Source organism: Trachemys scripta, chromosome 9 (genome assembly GCF_013100865.1).
Source record: "Trachemys scripta elegans isolate TJP31775 chromosome 9, CAS_Tse_1.0, whole genome shotgun sequence".
Classification (NCBI taxonomy): domain Eukaryota; kingdom Metazoa; phylum Chordata; order Testudines; family Emydidae; genus Trachemys; species Trachemys scripta.
The window spans coordinates 11,111,012-11,128,977 of NC_048306.1; the positions used below are offsets into that span (position 1 = coordinate 11,111,012).

General features: G+C 46.8%; 1 protein-coding gene across 1 annotated transcript in view; it reads left to right on the plus strand.

Annotated features, from left to right (window-relative positions):
• The first annotated feature begins 269 nt into the window (after window positions 1-269).
• GPR50 (G protein-coupled receptor 50) overlaps window positions 270-17,966 on the plus strand; it is a 66,132-nt gene continuing 48,435 nt past the window's right edge. Inside the window, exon 1 of the mRNA XM_034781751.1 lies at window positions 270-444. Coding sequence (XP_034637642.1) covers window positions 270-444 — 175 coding nt within the window. The remainder of the gene's footprint in view (window positions 445-17,966) is intronic.

The following is a 17,966-nucleotide window of genomic DNA, read 5'->3' on the forward strand; positions in this document are numbered from 1 at the left end:
CGCCCTGCGCCTTGGAGAGGTGGGACGCCTTATTTGGCTGAGCGCTCTGCTGCCGGCGTCTCTGTCCGGAGGGGGGGCTGGCAGGGTAGGGAGCGGGCCGCGGGGGGGTCGGGGAGTGATGGCTCCTGGCTGATGGGGTGGGACTGGGACTGGCAGCCAGAGAGGCTCCGGCAGCATGGAGAGCAGTGTCAGAGGCAGCGCTGCTCCCCGGAGAGGAGCCTGAATTTGGGGGCTGGGGACGGAGGGAGGCGCCCCTGGGAGCGCTGCGCATGGAGCTGCCGGACGGCAACGGGAGCTGCCCGGACTGCAGCCTGGGGGCTCGCCCGTCCGCCGGGGCCACCACCGCCCTGGCCGCGGTGATCATCTTCACCATCGTGGGGGACCTCGTGGGCAACGCGCTGGTGATCCTGTCCGTGCTGAGGAACAAGAAGCTCCGCAACGCCGGTGAGTTCCGCGTCGCCCCCTCCTCGGGGGCTGGGCTGGGGGCGCACGGCGCTGCGCCTTTGGGTGCAAGGCCAGCCTGGGACCGGGGCAGCTCCGACCTCCGCCCCGGGCTGCCCCTCCACTCACGGGGCCTCAGGAGAAGGTACTCGGGCCCCTCCTCCCCCGGCTAAGTGTGGGGAGCAAACTCCCGGCGCCCCTTGGCCATCAGCCGGGGGGCTCCGAGTCGGGAGCTGCGGGGAGCCCGGGAGACGCGCCCTGCAACTTTGCAAACTCTTCAGCCGTGCGGAGCCCGCGGTGTGATGTGCGCCCCGGCACGGACAGAGCCGGGACTCGGCCAGGGGGTCGCTTGGCCGAAGGGAGCTGCCCGTGTTGCAGATCCACCCTGCGTCCCCCAGGCAGCAGGAGACTCCCAAGGGCAAGAGAAATCGTCCCACCCCAAACCTGAGGCTGCTCCGCTTTGCAGCTGAGGGGAGTTGGGGTATTGACTCCCCCACCGGAGACCCCTTCGCGCTGCAGGTGAATTCCCCTTTGCCTTTACTGGGGCTATATTCGCGGCCTTCGGCCCTGCAGCGCGCTCAACCCGCTCCGGGATTCCTCTCCCGGCGCTGCTGGGCGGCGCAGAGAGGGGCATTTAGGATTTAAAAATAAAATGGAAAGCAAAACAAAGCAGCAATTGTGCCCCATTGTCATCAGCCGCAGGGTGATTATCTGCAATTAGAGGAACTGCAGAACTAAAATTTGACAATGAAGGGTATAATCAACTTCTTCCTTGGGATTATGGTTTTAATTGGGGAGCGAAACTAGTCCAAGTCCCTTATTCTAATTAATACTCTGCGTCTGCAATCTCTTAAAGTCACTGAGCACCACATTATTTCACTAAGATACACTCACACCAAACTTTCAGGGCGTTTTCCAAGTTGGCATAGCTCAATGTGTTACTTTCCCTGACTTCCTATGTGCCAAGCTTGAAGTTTCTAGTCTTTAACATGAGGACCTGATCCTGCTTCTACTGAAGTCAGTTGGAGGAAAAGAAGCAGGATTGGGCCCTCGGCTCTGTGTGATTAAAATATTAAATAATACTTGCCACTTGTAGCATTTTCCACCTCTACTCTGTAAAATGCCTTGCAAAGTGTTTGCCTGTAACTATCCCAGGCTTCTAGCTGATGAAAAGGAGATGGGGGATCAATGTAACACAGCTAGTCTGTGACAGAGGGGGAAATAAAAATCAGGAGTCCTGATTCTCTGTTCGGTGCCCTTTCTAATAAACAGTGCTTCATCTGAGCACAAACTTGCTTTTCTTTCTCATGTTGCTTTTTGTCTTCAAATGTCTCGGAACTATTTTTTCCTTCCGTTTCCCGGGGATAGCTGCAAATAAAGGACCCAGTCCTGCAGCCATAAGTTTGGTAAAACACTCATTAACTTGGATGGGAGTGTTGCCTAAGAGAGAACTGCAAGATTGGTCTCCACATGAACATGAACATATGCAATCTGGGAGGCTGGGGTGCCAAAGAATCAAGAGGGATCATGAAAAAGAAAGAGATCCCATGACAATTGTAAACAATTGCTGGTCAGATCCTGCTTTACGTACATTTAGTATACTGGATCTTCGCTGCATTTGGTAATAACCAAATAAACGGGGAGTAAAGATTTTTCCAGTGGCTTGTCCATGTATAATTTGAAAGCTGTACTAGTGGTTTTAAAACATTACTTCCTTGACACATGTCTGCGTTCAGTCTACATGACTGAAACCAGTTTTGATTTTTTTTAAATGATAAGAAAACTATCAAAATCAACACTAGTATTAGTAATTTCTAAGCATGGTATTTATTTTTCCTTGGGTCCATTAGGTTGGTGAAAAGAGTTGGCTATACGTTGTTCTGCAGTAACTCTATGTATTCCTTGCAGTGGCTCTTAAAAATGATAAACTTTGTTGAGCTACATCTTGATATGGAGTGCACCATTGTCTCTGTTTCTAGAGAGGGAGTGAAACAACCTCTAGTTCTACAGCTAGTAAAATATTTTAGATATCAAGTCTCCACTACTTGCAGTGTATTCAACAAAGTCATTCATAATGTGGGGACATTTTTTACCCTCGTGATCTCTGTGTAAATCTGTAGTAATCAATGAAGTTACTCTGGAATTAAAATGGTTTAATGGCAAACAAAATCTGGCCATTGATATCCACTCTATATGAAAACATTGCACCAGGCTTATGTGAGTTTAAATATTCAGTTGACTTAAGTTTGGTTTCAAAATCTCAAAATTAGGTCTTCTGATCCGTGTTCATGGAAGGAGTAACAGAGAATGCTTTTTATAAAAACCTGATAATCAGTAACTTGTGTGCCCTGACTAGAATGATAGAGATGTGAAATTCAATCGCTTGATTGCATTTCAGATTTTAAGTTGTGCTTTTCAGGAAAATGGAGGTAAAACAGTGAAAAAACTCTATTTGTTCATATTTACATTCTAAGTGATAATGGGGAATATTTCCAATCCTGAATGATTCCCAGTAGCTGTCTGCCTTAAAAATAAGACAGCGGGATTTACCGTTAATACATCCCATGAAAAGGACATCTTCGTTGACCTTCTTAAGTTTTTATTAAATTGTTTTTATAAACTGAAATCAGAACATGGCTAGTATAGACTCAACAGATGTAACTTTGGAGCAACAACTGATTGCAGGGGACAAGTTCCGCACTCCCTCATGGGTACTATTGCCATTGTAGTCAGTGGGCCTGATCTTCCTCCTGTTTGCAATGAATGGCATAAATCTGGAGTAACTTTGAAGTCAAACAGGTATAAACACAGTGTGAGTAAGTGGAGAACTTGGCCCCTACTTCGTTTGGCTATATCGAAAGAAGGACAAGAGATACTTCATATGGGTTTAATCAGGCCGCAACTTTATTATTAGATGTCTGGGAGTACCCAACAGATACAAGTATACAGTGCAGGCAACTCCATGTTCATTCAGTGATTACCTGGGGGCTTCCACCAGTCCCCCTTCATTTTCCATCCAGGAGCGGATGCCCACAGCAGGTCCTAAGCAAACCTGGTATTTGCCTCTTTAGGGGGAGGGAGGGTGGGTGCTGCTTTGCCTGCTGCGTAGAGAAAGGGCTTCTAATGCCCTTTTAAGGCCTTCTGCACTTACAGTCCTAGGGGATGAGTCAGCATCACCATGCTGACCCCCCCACACACTTTTCTGCAGCAGCTTGTGACCTCCTTCCCTTCCCACCCCACTGCCCCCCGAAACACTGCTACCTTCCTCCAGCAAAACCAGACAAAGTCAGCGTCCCTGCCCCATTAAGGTGCGGTGTGGTCATTTCCATGGTGATGGTCCCTTTGTAGCTACAACAGAGACCTCTAATCATTATGAACTGAATATTTAGAATGTGACAACTACAAAATAGTGACAAATGGTTACACCAGCCTCTGGCATGTATATGTTAAAATTTCTCTCTTGCACATTCTGTTGGCTTAATAACATTGGAGCTGAATGTGGACGAAAACTTTTGCTAAAGGAGCATGTTCTTACTGGAGCTTCAGCCTGAATACACATCTCCAGCTTTCTTGAACACGCTAAAAAATAAGAGGGCATAGGGCCTAATTCTGGGTTCCTTGAAAACCCAAACCTTCCAATGGCATCCCTAGGAGCTTTGCATGTATAAAAATGCAGGATCAGGCCCAAGACTGTAAATAGCTGAACCATTGTTTTTATTAGCAACGAGAAGCAGGGAGAAATATAATAACGCATGTCACTTTAGTATTGGGACATGGCGAGAGGGCCGAAAAGTGTGTTGTGGGTTTGAAAACACAGTTCTGGCTATCTAGTAACAAGGTATGAGTTTCTGGCAGGCCCTGTAGATCTTTTATTCTTGCTTTATCTCCCAGGCGTTCTCAAAAATGTGGTTAGCCTGTTAACTGTTGCCCTGCCAGGATCTTTATACTAACGCAAGATTCACATCGTCTTAGTTTCTGAGCATATTTTCCTATTTTATTGTCAATAAGCAATTTTCTTTGTTACCAGGGGCCCAGTCCTGCAGTCTTAACTTAGTCCTTACCCTTACAACCTCCCCATCAATTTTAAATAGCTGTTGTTCCTGGCAAGGATTGAGACCCTGATCCTGCAAAGACTTGTATGAATAAGCCCTATGTATGTAGGAATTTGTAGGATCTGGCCCGGGACGGCGAACCGCGGCTAGTGGGGGCCGTGATCGGCCGAACCTGCCACATCAGCAGGTAAATAAAACTGGCCCGGCCTGCCAGAGTGCTTACCCTAGCGAGCCACGTGCCGAACGTTGCCGACCCCTGATCTATCCCTTTCCTAATGGTTCCTAATATTCTGTTAGCTTTTTTGACTGCCGTTGCACATTGAGTAGATATTGGAATTATCATGATGATTCCAAGATCTGCCTTGAGTGGTAACTGCTAATTTAGACCCCATCATTTTGTGTGCATAGTTGGGATTAGGTTTTCCAACGTGCATTACTTCGCATTTATCAACATTGAATTTCAGCTGCTATTTTGTTGCCCAGTCACCCAGTTTTATGAAATCCCTTTGTAACTGTCCGCAGTCTACTTTGGACTTAACTATCTTGAGTAGTTTTGTATTGTGTTCCAACTTTGCCACCTCACTGATTACCCCAGAACATGGATGAATATGTCGAACAGCACTGGTAGGTGTAAGTTCAGTGGCAAGGTCTCCACTGAAGTTGCTTGTATGTGGTGGTGGGAGCACTGGGTCTAAGAAGTACTGCTCAAGTAGGCAGCTCCTAGGGATATCCTAGCACATAACCCAACGTCAGGAATGAGAACCAGCAACCGAACCTGGGACTAGCTACCTCAGTCTCCAGCCAGACCAATGAACGCAAGTGAGCTCCAGCAGAACTGCCTGATTGGCTGAGGGGACCCAGCAGGCGTGCCTGTAAGCACAGCAGTAGCAGGTTGTTGCTTGCTGATCAATGCTTATGCCTCTTGCAGCAATTGCTTCTGTGCCTGATTTACTCCCAGGCTTGTTCCCTTGCCTGACTTCTGATTCCAGCTCTGACCCTGGGCTCTGTCTCCTGAGTCCTGGCCCTGGCTCTAACCACTAGGAAGGACTCTGGCTGTAACCACTAAGTCAGACAACCCATATTCAGGTTGCTGACACCCAGCCTATACTGGACCCACACACTATGGGCTAGATTATAATTTACACTCCGCTCTGAGTTTGATCTAGTGTGTAGCTGCACCACCACCCAGGAGCAGACCAGAGGCAAACTGTCACTCAGTCCCAATTCCTCCCCCTAGTAAAATATTTCATCCATTTCCTGAAGCTGCTTACTCCCTACCTTTTCACCTGGCCAGCTCCTCTGGACAGCAAGTTAGGGGGGCAGGGAAGAGCCAGGACTCTTCCCACTGCCTGCCCCTCTCTGCCCCAGCCCTGCCCACTAACGAGGTAAGTTTATGGAGGATAGGTCCATCAATGGCTAGTAGCCAGGACGGGCAGGGATGGTGTCCCTAGCCTCTGTTTGCCAGATGCTGGGAATGGGCGACGGGGGATGGATCACTTGATGATCACCTGTTCTGTTCATTCCCTCTGGGGCACCTGGCATTGGCCCCTCAGCAGACAGGATACTGGGCTAGACGGCCTTGTGGTCTTTTGGCCCAGTATGGCCGTTCTTATGTTCTCACCCACAGGGAGGTGCAGTGGATGAGAAGTTCCCGCTTTTGTACCATCAGTGGTTGCCCAGTCTGCGCAGTAAAGCGGGACCTGCTTCGCTATGCAGGGGAGTGAAGTCTGACAATCGAGCCCTCTGCCAGTGGTGTTTGAAAGATACATGTGTGACAAGGAAAGGAGCTGACCATAAGCATTTCACCTGCTCACCATGGCCCTTGACACACTAATGACCTCAACAAAGAGCTGATCAATATAGTTTCTCCTATGACTCTTTTCTAGCAAATTCATGTTTTATTCTCCCTCCCCTCTTCTGTATTTATAGTTACAAAAAATCACTATTATACACAGCAATGAATCTGTGTTTGGATTTTTTTTTTTTTAAGTCAGCATCTTAATTTGCTTAATTTCATGGTTGCTGAGTCATTCACACTTGCACATTTGCATCTGGCAGCGTGCAAATTTTTAGAAGGGAGCTAAAGACTCTTGGTTGGACTGTGTGTCTAGTGCTATTGCCGTCTGCCGAGTATATTCGCCTCATGATTTATATTTGCAGCTCTCACTAATGCTACAGGCCATTGCAAATGTGATTTTTTTTTTCCTCCCCTCACATGTATCCGTCGTGCTTTACTACAGAATGTTTGTTTGAAACGAAGGTATAAGAAGAAATGTCAAGCGCTGGTCCATTTCACCCTGGCTTTCTTTCTCTCTGCACTTATTTATCTTCCCCTGGTGTGGTGGGAAGCTGAATGCCTTAGTTATGCAGTATCTGGCACAAAAAAACCCACCCTCCTCAAAAGTACATGCCCTCCCACTGACATCTGAATGATGTTTGGCTAAATGTGTATTTGAACTTTCGCTTTCTAATCTGGGCACAATAATTCCTCTCTGCCCTACTAGAAAAGGGAACGGCACAAGTGTGAAAAATCTGGTTCTGCTCTGAAAATTGACCGTAACAATGGCAACGAGATTCCATTTGACTGTGTCTCAGTGACGCTAGATCGCATTCTCTTAGCTTCCTGGTAAAAAGGTGCTTGAGGGTTTATTTTTTTCTAACTCCTTGTGCTCTGAGAGCGAAGCTCTTCTTTCTGGTTCACATACCATCATCAGAATGAAAAGAGGCTGCCTGTCTTAATGTCAATGAAACGTCATTGGGTCAAATTATCATTGGTCTAGCTCCAATTAAGTGCACTAGTTCAACCAGTTTTTAATCCATTTAATATGGGCCACGGTGACTCTTGTGTAGTGCTAGTTTTTCATTATCAGAATGTCATGCAAGATTAAGTCAAATGCCTTACCGAAGTCTAAAAATATTTGTCAGTACAGTTGCCTTTTAATCAACCAAACTTGTAACCTCATTTAAAAAAAAAAATCATTTGTTTGACAAGACCCATTTTCCATAAAACTATATTGACTGGCATTAATTATGCTACCACCTTTTACTTCTTTAATAATTGCATCCCATATCAGCCTTTCCATGACTTTGTGTGGGATCCATGAGCCGATAGTTTCCTGGGTTACCAGGGGCAGACGCAGACTTGGATTCTGTATCCTCTCCAGAAGTTGGTCACAATCATTCTTGTTTTGCTTTCTCCTCTTTCCTTTGCTAGAGCTAGGTCTGAACAAGAGCACTGAGGCCGTTTCCATTGAACCTACCAAGGCCTGGCCTACACTCAACTTTTGTATCATTATTTTGGATGGGATTGTGTGAGTTCTATTTTTACAGATAGTTACACTGGAACAAACCTTACGGTGTATGCAGTAATACTGGTATAAGGCACCTTTATACTGGTGTAGCTTATTCTCCCTCATATATAGTAATAACTATACTGGTCTAAAAGGCTTTTTTCCCCAATATAGCTGAGCATAACTATGCCAGCATAAAGTGGTGCAACTTGTGTACAGACAGGGCCTAGTATGCTGAGCCCACCTACTGAGAGCTCTGGTTTTCTGTCAGATGCCCAGGCACTCAGCAATGCCTTGCTATCTTTGGCGCTTGGACATGCCTTTCCGCGAAGCATTCTTCTCCATTTTTGAGGCTCATATTCATAATGCAAATCCCAATGCACGTTTCTTTAAACAAGTAAAGCAAAACAAAATGTGTGTCTGAGAGGGTTGCCAGTCTCCACAATGCTGTCCTGTGCCAGCTGCTAAATTGTGCTTAGTGAAACATCATGCCCTAGGGATAGGCAAACCAGCCTACTCCTCTATCTGTTCCCAAACTGAAATGATTTCAAGTGTTGTGCTGGGTTCAGATCCTTGTGGAATAAAGGTAGTAATTGATCTATCGGGGATCGATTTATCATGTCTCGTTTAGACGTGATAAATCGATCCCCGAATCGATGCCCGTACTCCACCTTGGCAGGAGGAGTAAGTGGAGTCAATGGGGGAGCTGCGGTGGTTGACTTGCCGCCGTGAGGACGGCCAGGTAAGTCGAGCTAAGATACTTCGACTTCAGTTGCGTGAATAGCATAGCTGAAGTTGCGTATCTTAGATCGACCCCCCCCCTTCCTCCACATGATTTGTTCACCTTTGTCGCATTTCATAACCTTCCAGCGTATCTTGTTTCCCTTTTCCTTCTTTCCTGCAGCAATGCAACAGGGCTTCCCATCTTTCCGCCTAACCTACGTTTAGCATTACTGCTCCAATCCTCCAAGCCGCAAAAGGGTTTTGAGCGTCTCAGTGTTGGCCTCTGAACAGACATCAGGTGCTGCTCAGTCTGGATATTTACTTCCAATGTCTAGAGAGTTTCCTTTAATATATTCAAACCCAGAGTTCTTCCTGGGAATGTTCCATGTGTTGAAACAAGGCCCCTGAGCATGCAGACTTGCAGTGACACCTAAATAAAGGGGAAATTAATTGAAGGCATTTTTGTTTTGGGTCTTTCGACATGTGTTCCCTCCTAATTGTGGGGCTGGGCCAATAAAATAGGGTGCCCAGGGGCTGTGTTAGTGGGTCCCTGATTTATAAAAGTGCCTGTTGTCTGAACTGTTCTCCCCAGGAACGGCCATACTGAGTCAGACCAGCGGTCCATCTAGCCCAGTGTCCTGTCCTCCAACAATAGCCACTGCCTCGTGTGTCAGAGGGAATGAACAGAACAAGGCAATAACTGAGTGATCCATCCCCTGTCGTCCAGTCCCAGTTTCTGGCACTCAGAGGCTTAGGGATGCCGAGAGCATCGGCTCGCCTCCCTGACCATGTTGGCTAATGGCCACTGATGATGGACCTTTTCTTCCCATTTGTCATTACTTCATGCTATTTTCACCCTAACATAATCCAGGTGCTGCTGTTGTTTCCATGACTCGGCCACTCGCACCTCTTGGGAAAGGTTTGTTCTCTGGATTCCTCCCCAGGGATTCTGATGGTCTTCCCATTCGAGCCCTTATTCTGCAAACCCTCTCTTAACAAGCCTGGTCTCTCTGTATTCTAGCAGTGATGGCTAGGCCCTTCCCAGGGCCTGTGGCAATGAAGGGCTACTAATGAAGGCTGGGCTACGCTTTAGGTTTGTTGGGGAGGGAGGGAGTACTTGGTGGCTGCTCCGGCAAAGCCGTGAACTGTTCCATTCCATTAACTGGCCTTTGGCGATGGGCATGTTTTTCTGTGGAGAGTGCAAAGTGTGCCCAATGGGCTGAACGTAAATTCGTCTTGTACAAATACAGGAGTAAAGCTCCTTAAAGCTGCTGATCTGGTTTTGAATGACTGAGGCGCTGTCTTCTGAGGGGCTTGGACTGAACATTTCAAATTGAAATCCTGTTTGTCGCATGAATGAACTTTGTGCTGAATCTCAGATCCACGCCTCCGCTGTGTCAACTTCATTTACTGTCCCCTAAGGAAGGCAGAGCCTTTTTGGCAAATGATCTCTCCTCTTAGCCTGCTGGGGTTTTATTATGAAGTTCCACATGTGAAAGGAGAGCTTGGGCTTAGGGGTGATGTGTAAGGATTAGCTTCTCTTCTTCAAAGCTTAGCCAAACAATCAGCCGTAGCAGTCGTTCGCCATTTGGTTCATTCCTGTGTGGCCGCAAGGGCTTGATGGCCTGAGGGTCCAACATCGGAATAGACTTGAGAAACCCACGTAATAGGGGGTCTGCCCCTGGGCCACCTCCACCCCTCGGTTGGTGGAATTTTATCCCAGAGGTTACAAGCCACCCGGAGAACAGCGTTCGCCAGAACGTCTTGTGGCATTCTTGCGACATATCCGAAAAGCGTAAGGTGCCGTCTGTGGACAATGGCCCCAGTTGTCTATAGACCGGAGCGACCATAAACATCTGCATTATAGATGAAGTCATTCCACTTTCTGCCCAATATATGATCTTGGCATTTTGTGTGGAAAGCCTCCAGCTTTGCCCACTCTGAGAGGTGTAGTGTCCATGTTTCTCAGCCTATAACAGTATGGGGAGGATATAGTTTGAACTTGGGTTAGTTTAGTTTAACTTATTCTCCTTCAGACATGCTTACAGCCCTGCTATCAATTATAAAGGAGCCTCAGAGGATGTAACTACCACACAGAGCGGGGCCTGGAAGAAGGGATATATATCAAAGTAGGATGGGGCTTCTCCTTTTCCAGCTCATTGAATCACTTGATAAGTCGTATCGCTGACCCCAAATGCTCAAATATCAAGAGACTGTCTAAAAATCATGAAATATTGAGGTTTTTTAGGTTGCATTTTGGTTTCTGAGCCTCTAGGTTTCATGTTTTCAAGTTTTTCTTTGTAACCATGATGACTAGAAACTCTTATTATGGAAGCTGGGTGTCTTGTGAAACACATGATTCCACCAGCTGGAGCTTTAAGAAAAATTCCAGATATTGCAAGACTCACAATCCAATGGTGAAAGTTGGCAACTCTGAGTTCTAGACCTTTGTGTTAGGTGCTGTCCAACCTTAATAATCTGTGTAGGAGACTCTTGGAGTCTAATTTATATCACCTTGCTCACTGCCTCTGTATTTGTCCCTGAATGCCTCATTGAGGATTTTATTTCTGCAGATATTGTCATAGAAAGAATGACAAATTTAATCGTAATGGGGTAAGTTAATGCATTTAATGTAACTCTAGCTAAGATTTTAACAATTGGAGTACTGGTATGTATTTACACAATGGGCAGGGTACTTGATGGATACCTAAGAAGGAACAGCCTCTACTCCCAAGACCTTGCAGTCTATGGCCCTGATCCTACAAAGGTACCTCACAATAGGTGGTGGCTGGCTGCCCTCCGCTCCCAATGAAGTCATTGAAAGGATGTATTGAATTCCTTGCCGATTTGCGCCTTGCCCTAGACAGGTTTCAGAGTAGCAGCCGTGTTAGTCTGTATCCGCAAAAAGAAGAACAGAACAGGAGTACTTGTGGCACCTTAGAGACTAACAAATTTATTAGAGCATAAGCTTTCGTCCACGAAAGCTTATGCCCAAATAAATCTGTTAGTCTTTAAGGTGCCACCAGACTCTTTGTTGTAATTATCTGGTTTGTAGTGCATTCAGTCCAATTAACTGTACCGGATCCAAGCCGAGTAATCCTTGCGTAAGGTAATTAGGAGGAAACAAGCCATAAAGCGAAGCTATTTCTCCTACTATATTGACTTTCAGTTCTTTGTTACTTGAGGTTTTTTTAATGCATTTCACAGAGTGGGAGGGAAAATGGTGGGAGTAATGTTTGCTGTTGGAAATATTACTTAAGTGTAGGTCTAAGAGAGGTTACAGAACAACCTCCAAGAATGAAAGCAGCTCTACTTCTGAATGTAAGGGGCTTCCGTTGCAGGGTCACCTGGATGTTGACATTATTCACCCTGCTTGGGCATGCTGCTTGAGTCTATATTGCACAAACATTTTGAAGAGTTTTTGTTGCTGCCCGAGGGAGATGCACTCTGGGGGAAAGCATGGGGAACTATACAGAAAGGGGAAGAGAGAGGCAAATTGCATTACTCTAAAGCTTCTGTTTCAGGGTTTAAGCCCATCTCTAACTATTGGAGATAAAGATTAGAGTAGTGGGAGGGTGTAGGGGGGAAATCAGATCATCACACGTCTGCTTACTGTGCTGTTCTTGCACGTTCTTCTGAAGCATCTTCTGTACACTGTGGTAGGCTTCAGGTCTGAACTAGTATGGTAATTCCTATCCTCTAAAAATCTCTTCCTAGTTCTGTAGAACATACCCTTTCCGCTCAGACTGTGGGGTCCAAATTGGAAATCCCCATGTTTCTATTTTGGAAAACTTTGAAATGGCCTTATTGAACCATTTTGTTTTTATGAAGCTCTAAAATATTAAATAGCTATACGGAATATGTCAGAACAAAACGAGTAAGGAAAATGAAATTCTCCATCTCAAATTGTTTTGGAACTTTTCCATTACATTTCATCAAAATTGACATGTTCCGGCAAAACACTTCAGGTTTGACTATGCAGCATTTTCTGATGGGGAAAATGCCATCAGATTTTTCCACCAGCTCTGCTAGGGAGCTATTGAAAGCTTCCAGTCCCCACCTTGAGGAGCTGAGCCTTCCCCCAAGTCGCTGAACCAGTCCTGGCCTCACCTCTTCTCTGCCAGGAATTTACCCTCCCAACCTGGCCCTCAACCCTTCACTTCTGGGCTCTCTCAGGCCGAGAAGCAGCAGTGAAGCTGGTAGCATCAGTAAGCACCAGAGGCCTGGGATGGAAGGTTGCTGGCCTTGAAATGGGGGTGGTTCCATAACCAAGGCCAGGCAATGGCAGAAGGACGTGGCTACGGTGTATGAGGCTCTCTGCCCATTATGTGCTGGTAAGGAGGAACTGCCAAGGTGGCCAGCAAGTCTCTTGGGAAAAACGTAGGAGTGGGAGGGCTCCAGATGGTAGGGCCTTGTGAGGGGGAAGGGGCACTGCAGAATGCAGAGAGCAGGAAGGCTCCCTCTCAGGGTCCCATGGGTTGAGAGAGGCTGGGATTGTGGAGCGGTGGCACTTCCCCCTGGCTGGTGAAATACTTTCCGAGTAAAGTCCGGTGTTGATCTTGGCTGGCCTAAAGGAAAATAGATTAGACAACATTCAAAATATTCACTCTTGGATTTGAATAATGTTGAAATAACGTAAATACAATTTTTTTCAGAACCCACCGGTGTTCCATGAAAATACCAGCTATTTATCTGCTGGTATTGCCAAGCACGTACCCTGAAGCCAACATGCAGTGGTCAGAGCTCAGTCTCCAAGCTGCACAGAGCCCTCTACTTCCACTGCCTATGTTACAAGTTGAGGGTGGGCAGGACCTTGAGGCCCGTCAGCCAATCTTCAGTTTTCCAATTGAATGTCTAAGTGGCTAATGTCTAAATTTAATTGTTTTACTTCAAATTAAGTCAGTTTCCTTTTTCAAAGCCCAGTTCCTGGGATCTGCTACAGTGGCTTAAGGAGAAACATGAAAACAAAATGCATTCAGTAATCTAGGCTGGCGTGGCTGGAAAGTCTGGGCTCTGTCTCCCCCATTGCATTCCCCCCCCCCTTCCACAGCTCCTGCTCTGCCTTTTGCTAGAGGGCAGATGATTCTCAAGCTAACAGAATCCATTATTGTTGAGCTAAAAACAAATGAACACAAGCCTTTGAGAATGAATACATCTTAACTTGAATAAATGAGCAGGGTGATCTCAGGGTGAACATCATCAGGAAAACTCAAGGAGGGGAAAGCTAACAGTTCTTGGTTCATTCATTCGTGGTTCAGCTCTCCCTTTCCTAGAGCCTCCTGGAAATGGTAACCATTACCTCTAAGCTGCTGGGTGCTCTTTTACAATGAGCATATAAACTAATATAAAGTGTACTACCTCCATATATGTGACTATAGCTACATCTTGTAACCAGGGATTATGTTCTGGCCTAGCAAGAGAGAGACTGAATGATGAGAAACCTTACCCTCTAACTTCTAACGTGAGGATAGACCAGCTGCAAGTCTAGCAAATATATCCCTAGGTAGACACATTTGTATCTTCTCAATAATTAAGTGTCTTGGCTAATCAAGGCTGAATCATCTGGGCTAAAGACATTACCATCCAAGCTCTCTCTGTCTCTCTATCCTCTAATCAAACAATAAAATAGATGTAGCTGATGGTTATTGAAACTAATGAAACTGGAATTCTTTTTTGAGTACTGTTAAAATGACTAATTCCAAGCTGTTTGGATTAGTGGAGTTTACATTGTGAGGGTGGAAGTAGAGTTTACATTGTGAGGGGAGGAGGGATAGCTCAGTGGTTTGAGCATTGGCCTGCTAAACCCAGGGTTGTGAGTTCAATCCTTGAGGGGGCCACTTGGGGATCTGGGGCAAAATCAGTACTTGGTCCTGCTAGTGAAGGCAGGGGGCTGGACTCAATGACCTTTCAAGGTCCCTTCCAGTTCTAGGAGATGGGATATCTCCATTAATTTCTTAGATTATAAGTGTAAGGAGAGTCAGGATGAGCTCTACCTTGACATCTGGTGGTGAATTATGGCGAGTGTGGAAAAGAACTCCAGGGGCTGATCTTGTTTGCATAGGCACACCCACTCACCTGGCATGAAACAACAGCAACTCAAAGTGGTTACTTTGGCTGCTGTGGGATCCCCAGTTTTCTCTGTTATTGGGGCAGGAAGAATAAAGTTTTGTTACCCTGATTCTGTGAATCAAGGCCAGTGAAACTGTTGTATGACAGAAGGACTGAGTGAGTCCTTCACCATTACCTAAGTAGCACTTGCTTGACAAGGGGCATGGGTTACAAAACCCAGTGAATAGAGAGAGGATGGGGACAGGTATTTGTACCTGATGGTATGGGCCCTCTCTGAAACACCAATTGCACTACTTCCTCTCTCCACTGTTGAATATCAGAGCTAACTTTGATTCCATTACAAGTCTAGTTACAGACTGCTGAACTGAATTCACTTTGGGCCAATGGTGCACTAGCGCTGGGGCTCCCCTACTATGAGCTGAAATTGCTAAGAGCTGAAATCACAAAAGAGCTGAGATCACTGAGTGCTGTGTTAACTAGTGGGGGAGCCTGAAGCTATATTGCTAAGCAGCTGGCGGAGCAGCTAGCAGAGTGGAGCCTTGTGGGGACGGTTGGAGTGGAGCTGAGTGACTCACAGGTCGGTGAGCAGAGCAGAGCGGAGCCTTGTGGGAGCGGCCCAAGGGACAGCTGAAGTGGAGCAGAGCTGAGCGGCTCACAGGTCGGTGAGCAGAGTGGAGCAGCTGCCAGAGCAGTTTGTGGGACGGTGGGAGCAGCTCACGGGGCAGCTGGTGGAGTGGAGCGGCTTGTGGTGAAGGCTGCGGCAGAACCCCGTCGGCCTGGGATCACGTAAGGTGCCCCTTAACACCCTGCGTGCCCCCCCCGAACTCTGGGGCTGCACTGACCAGGGACAGAGACTTTGGGGGGTTGTTGGACTTTTGGGACTTTGGTGATCCTTGGGTTGCTGGTTTCAAGAACCCAAGGGAAAGGACACAGCCCAACTTGCTGGGGTGGGTTTTTTGCTCATGGTTTGTGTTATGAATCCTGTTTGTGGTGTTTTTCCAATTTAATGCTGATGTTGTTTACCTCATGTATTAAACATTTTTTGTTACACTCAGACTCCGTGCTTGCGAGAGGGGAAGTATTGCCTCTTAGAGGCACCCAGGGGGTGGTATGTAATTGTCCCAGGTCACTGGGTGGGGGCTCGAGCCGGTTTTGCGTTATTGAAACGGAACCCCTACATACAGAACCCGGCAGTTGTTGCTGCCAACTTAGATGGGCAGAAGGGTTACATAAGGGAATTGAATAGCTGTAAAGGAGAATGCATAGACAAGTGATTCGGAGCGGAAGGACTCTCCATTTTGGAGAGCCGGTAGTAACAGTGAAAAGCAACAGAGGGTCCTGTGGCACCTTTGAGACTAACAGAAGTACTGGGAGCATAAGCTTTCGTGGGTAAGAACCTCACTTCTTCAGATGCAAGGTAGTAACAGTGATCTCTGCTTGAAAATAAAGTGACCATGGTTGTCTTGAGCTATTGTCGCCTGCTTTAAAGCAGGAGGCGGTGACGTTTCTCACAACTCGATGCGTGGAGGTGCAGAACCAGATTTCTAAAATCCCATGCTAGCCAACCTGAATGCTTGCAATTTGGGGATGCAGTAACTGTGACTTGCACACTTTGCTGCTGTTACCCAGAGATGTCTTATTACTGGCCATTAGTAAGTGGTCACTTGCCCATGTGCCTGTTACAGTGATTACAGGAACATGTGCTTCATAGGCTTGGATGTCCTTGAAAGAAATTTGTTTTAGCCCTACCTGTGACTACTGGGATGTCTCCTAGCTGTTGACGTACAAGGCCAACAAACAGCTCACGTAAAAGTCAGAGCTGTAGGGAGGCTCCTGCAGTAGACTCTGGGTTGGGAAAAGGACCTGGCAGAAGTGGGGCTTGCTGCACCAACTAGGTGGAAGACCTGCTGGGGGATACCGGTTGTTCAGGATCTGGCTTACCTGCGTATTGTGTCTGAACAATAAATGCCTCTGTTGGAAAAGGGAAGGAAATACTGTCACGGGTGGATGGACGCCCGTGACAGTGAGGTTGGAGGAGACCTGTTACACTGTCCCTTAATGTCTGCACATCCCTCTACCTTGAAGGGGTCTGAGCCTGATTTCTTAGCTCCCCTCTCACTCCATTGGCTGGCAGGGGAAGTCCCCAAGAGAAAAGAGCATGCACCTAGCCCCTGGTGCAGGAGGGGGGAGAACACCATCCGCTTTTCTTCACTGAGATCCTGAAGGCAGTGTCTGAAGCAGCACAGATGGGCTGCTGAGAGAGTTGTGCTCTCCGATGGAGGGTTGCTGGGAACGACACCCTCTGGCCTTGTCTAAACTAGGATTTATGTGGGAACACAATCACAATCTAGTCACGACAAAGCAATTGTGCTAAACTGAGTTAAAAGCCTAGAGGGGAGCCTAGATGCATCTTGGCCAGCTACATGGCGGTCAAACTACAGTTTGCCTTGTCTACACTGGGAGTTCACATGTTGTAAAATATCTTGTTTTTCCTAGTGGAGGAGATATGGGCCTTAATTAGAGGTGTGATGTTCAATGCTCCCTCTAATTTTTTCCATCCATGTACGGAATAAATTTTGTTATGTGTACCAAGGTAATGCGTGGCTGTGTGCCACCAGTAGAAACAAAAGACCTAGATAGAATATAGAGTTTTTAAAAGTTCCCATCAGGATAATTACTCCAGCCAGGACAGGTTAGGCATTTTAGAACTCACTACTCAAAGAATTACATTTAAGTGTAAGAGAGAAATAAAAATTATGAAATGCACAGGCCAGTCAACACACTAAAATAACACACTTTGAAAGAATAAAATTACAGAGAATATATGTGCATTGCAGGAAGTAACAAGAAGTAATAAAAATAACACAAATATGGGTTGGGAGGTGAGTGTGAAAGACTGTGTGTGTGAGATGCACAGAGACTGTGTGTGTGTGTGTGTGTGTGTGCGCGCGCGCTGGCTGCTGGGGAAATTTCTGAGAGACTGTGCGCTGTCACTTTAAGGCACTCACTCACCTCCCGGAGGCTGGTTCAGACCTCAGCAGCTCTCTCCTGCTCCGAGTCCTGAGCCCTGTCCCCTCTCCCCTGCTTTGTAAAGATGGGGTAGGGGAAAGGGGACACCCGGACATCAGCACTTCCTCCCACCCCGCGCTCTGCACAGCCAGCACAAGGCTCCCAGGAACAGATGCAGGAGCAATATGGCTGCAAAACAGCAGTGGGGAGGGGCACCTGAACACATGCTGCCAGATGTGTGTGGCTCTGCTAATCAAGTGTGCAGCACTTGAATCACTCCTGGGCGGCCGCCTGACCACACAGTTTAGAGGGAACACAGATGATGTTATATGGGGCTACCTAGATCAGCCTGACTCCTAGGCTAGACAAGGCCTTTGAGAGT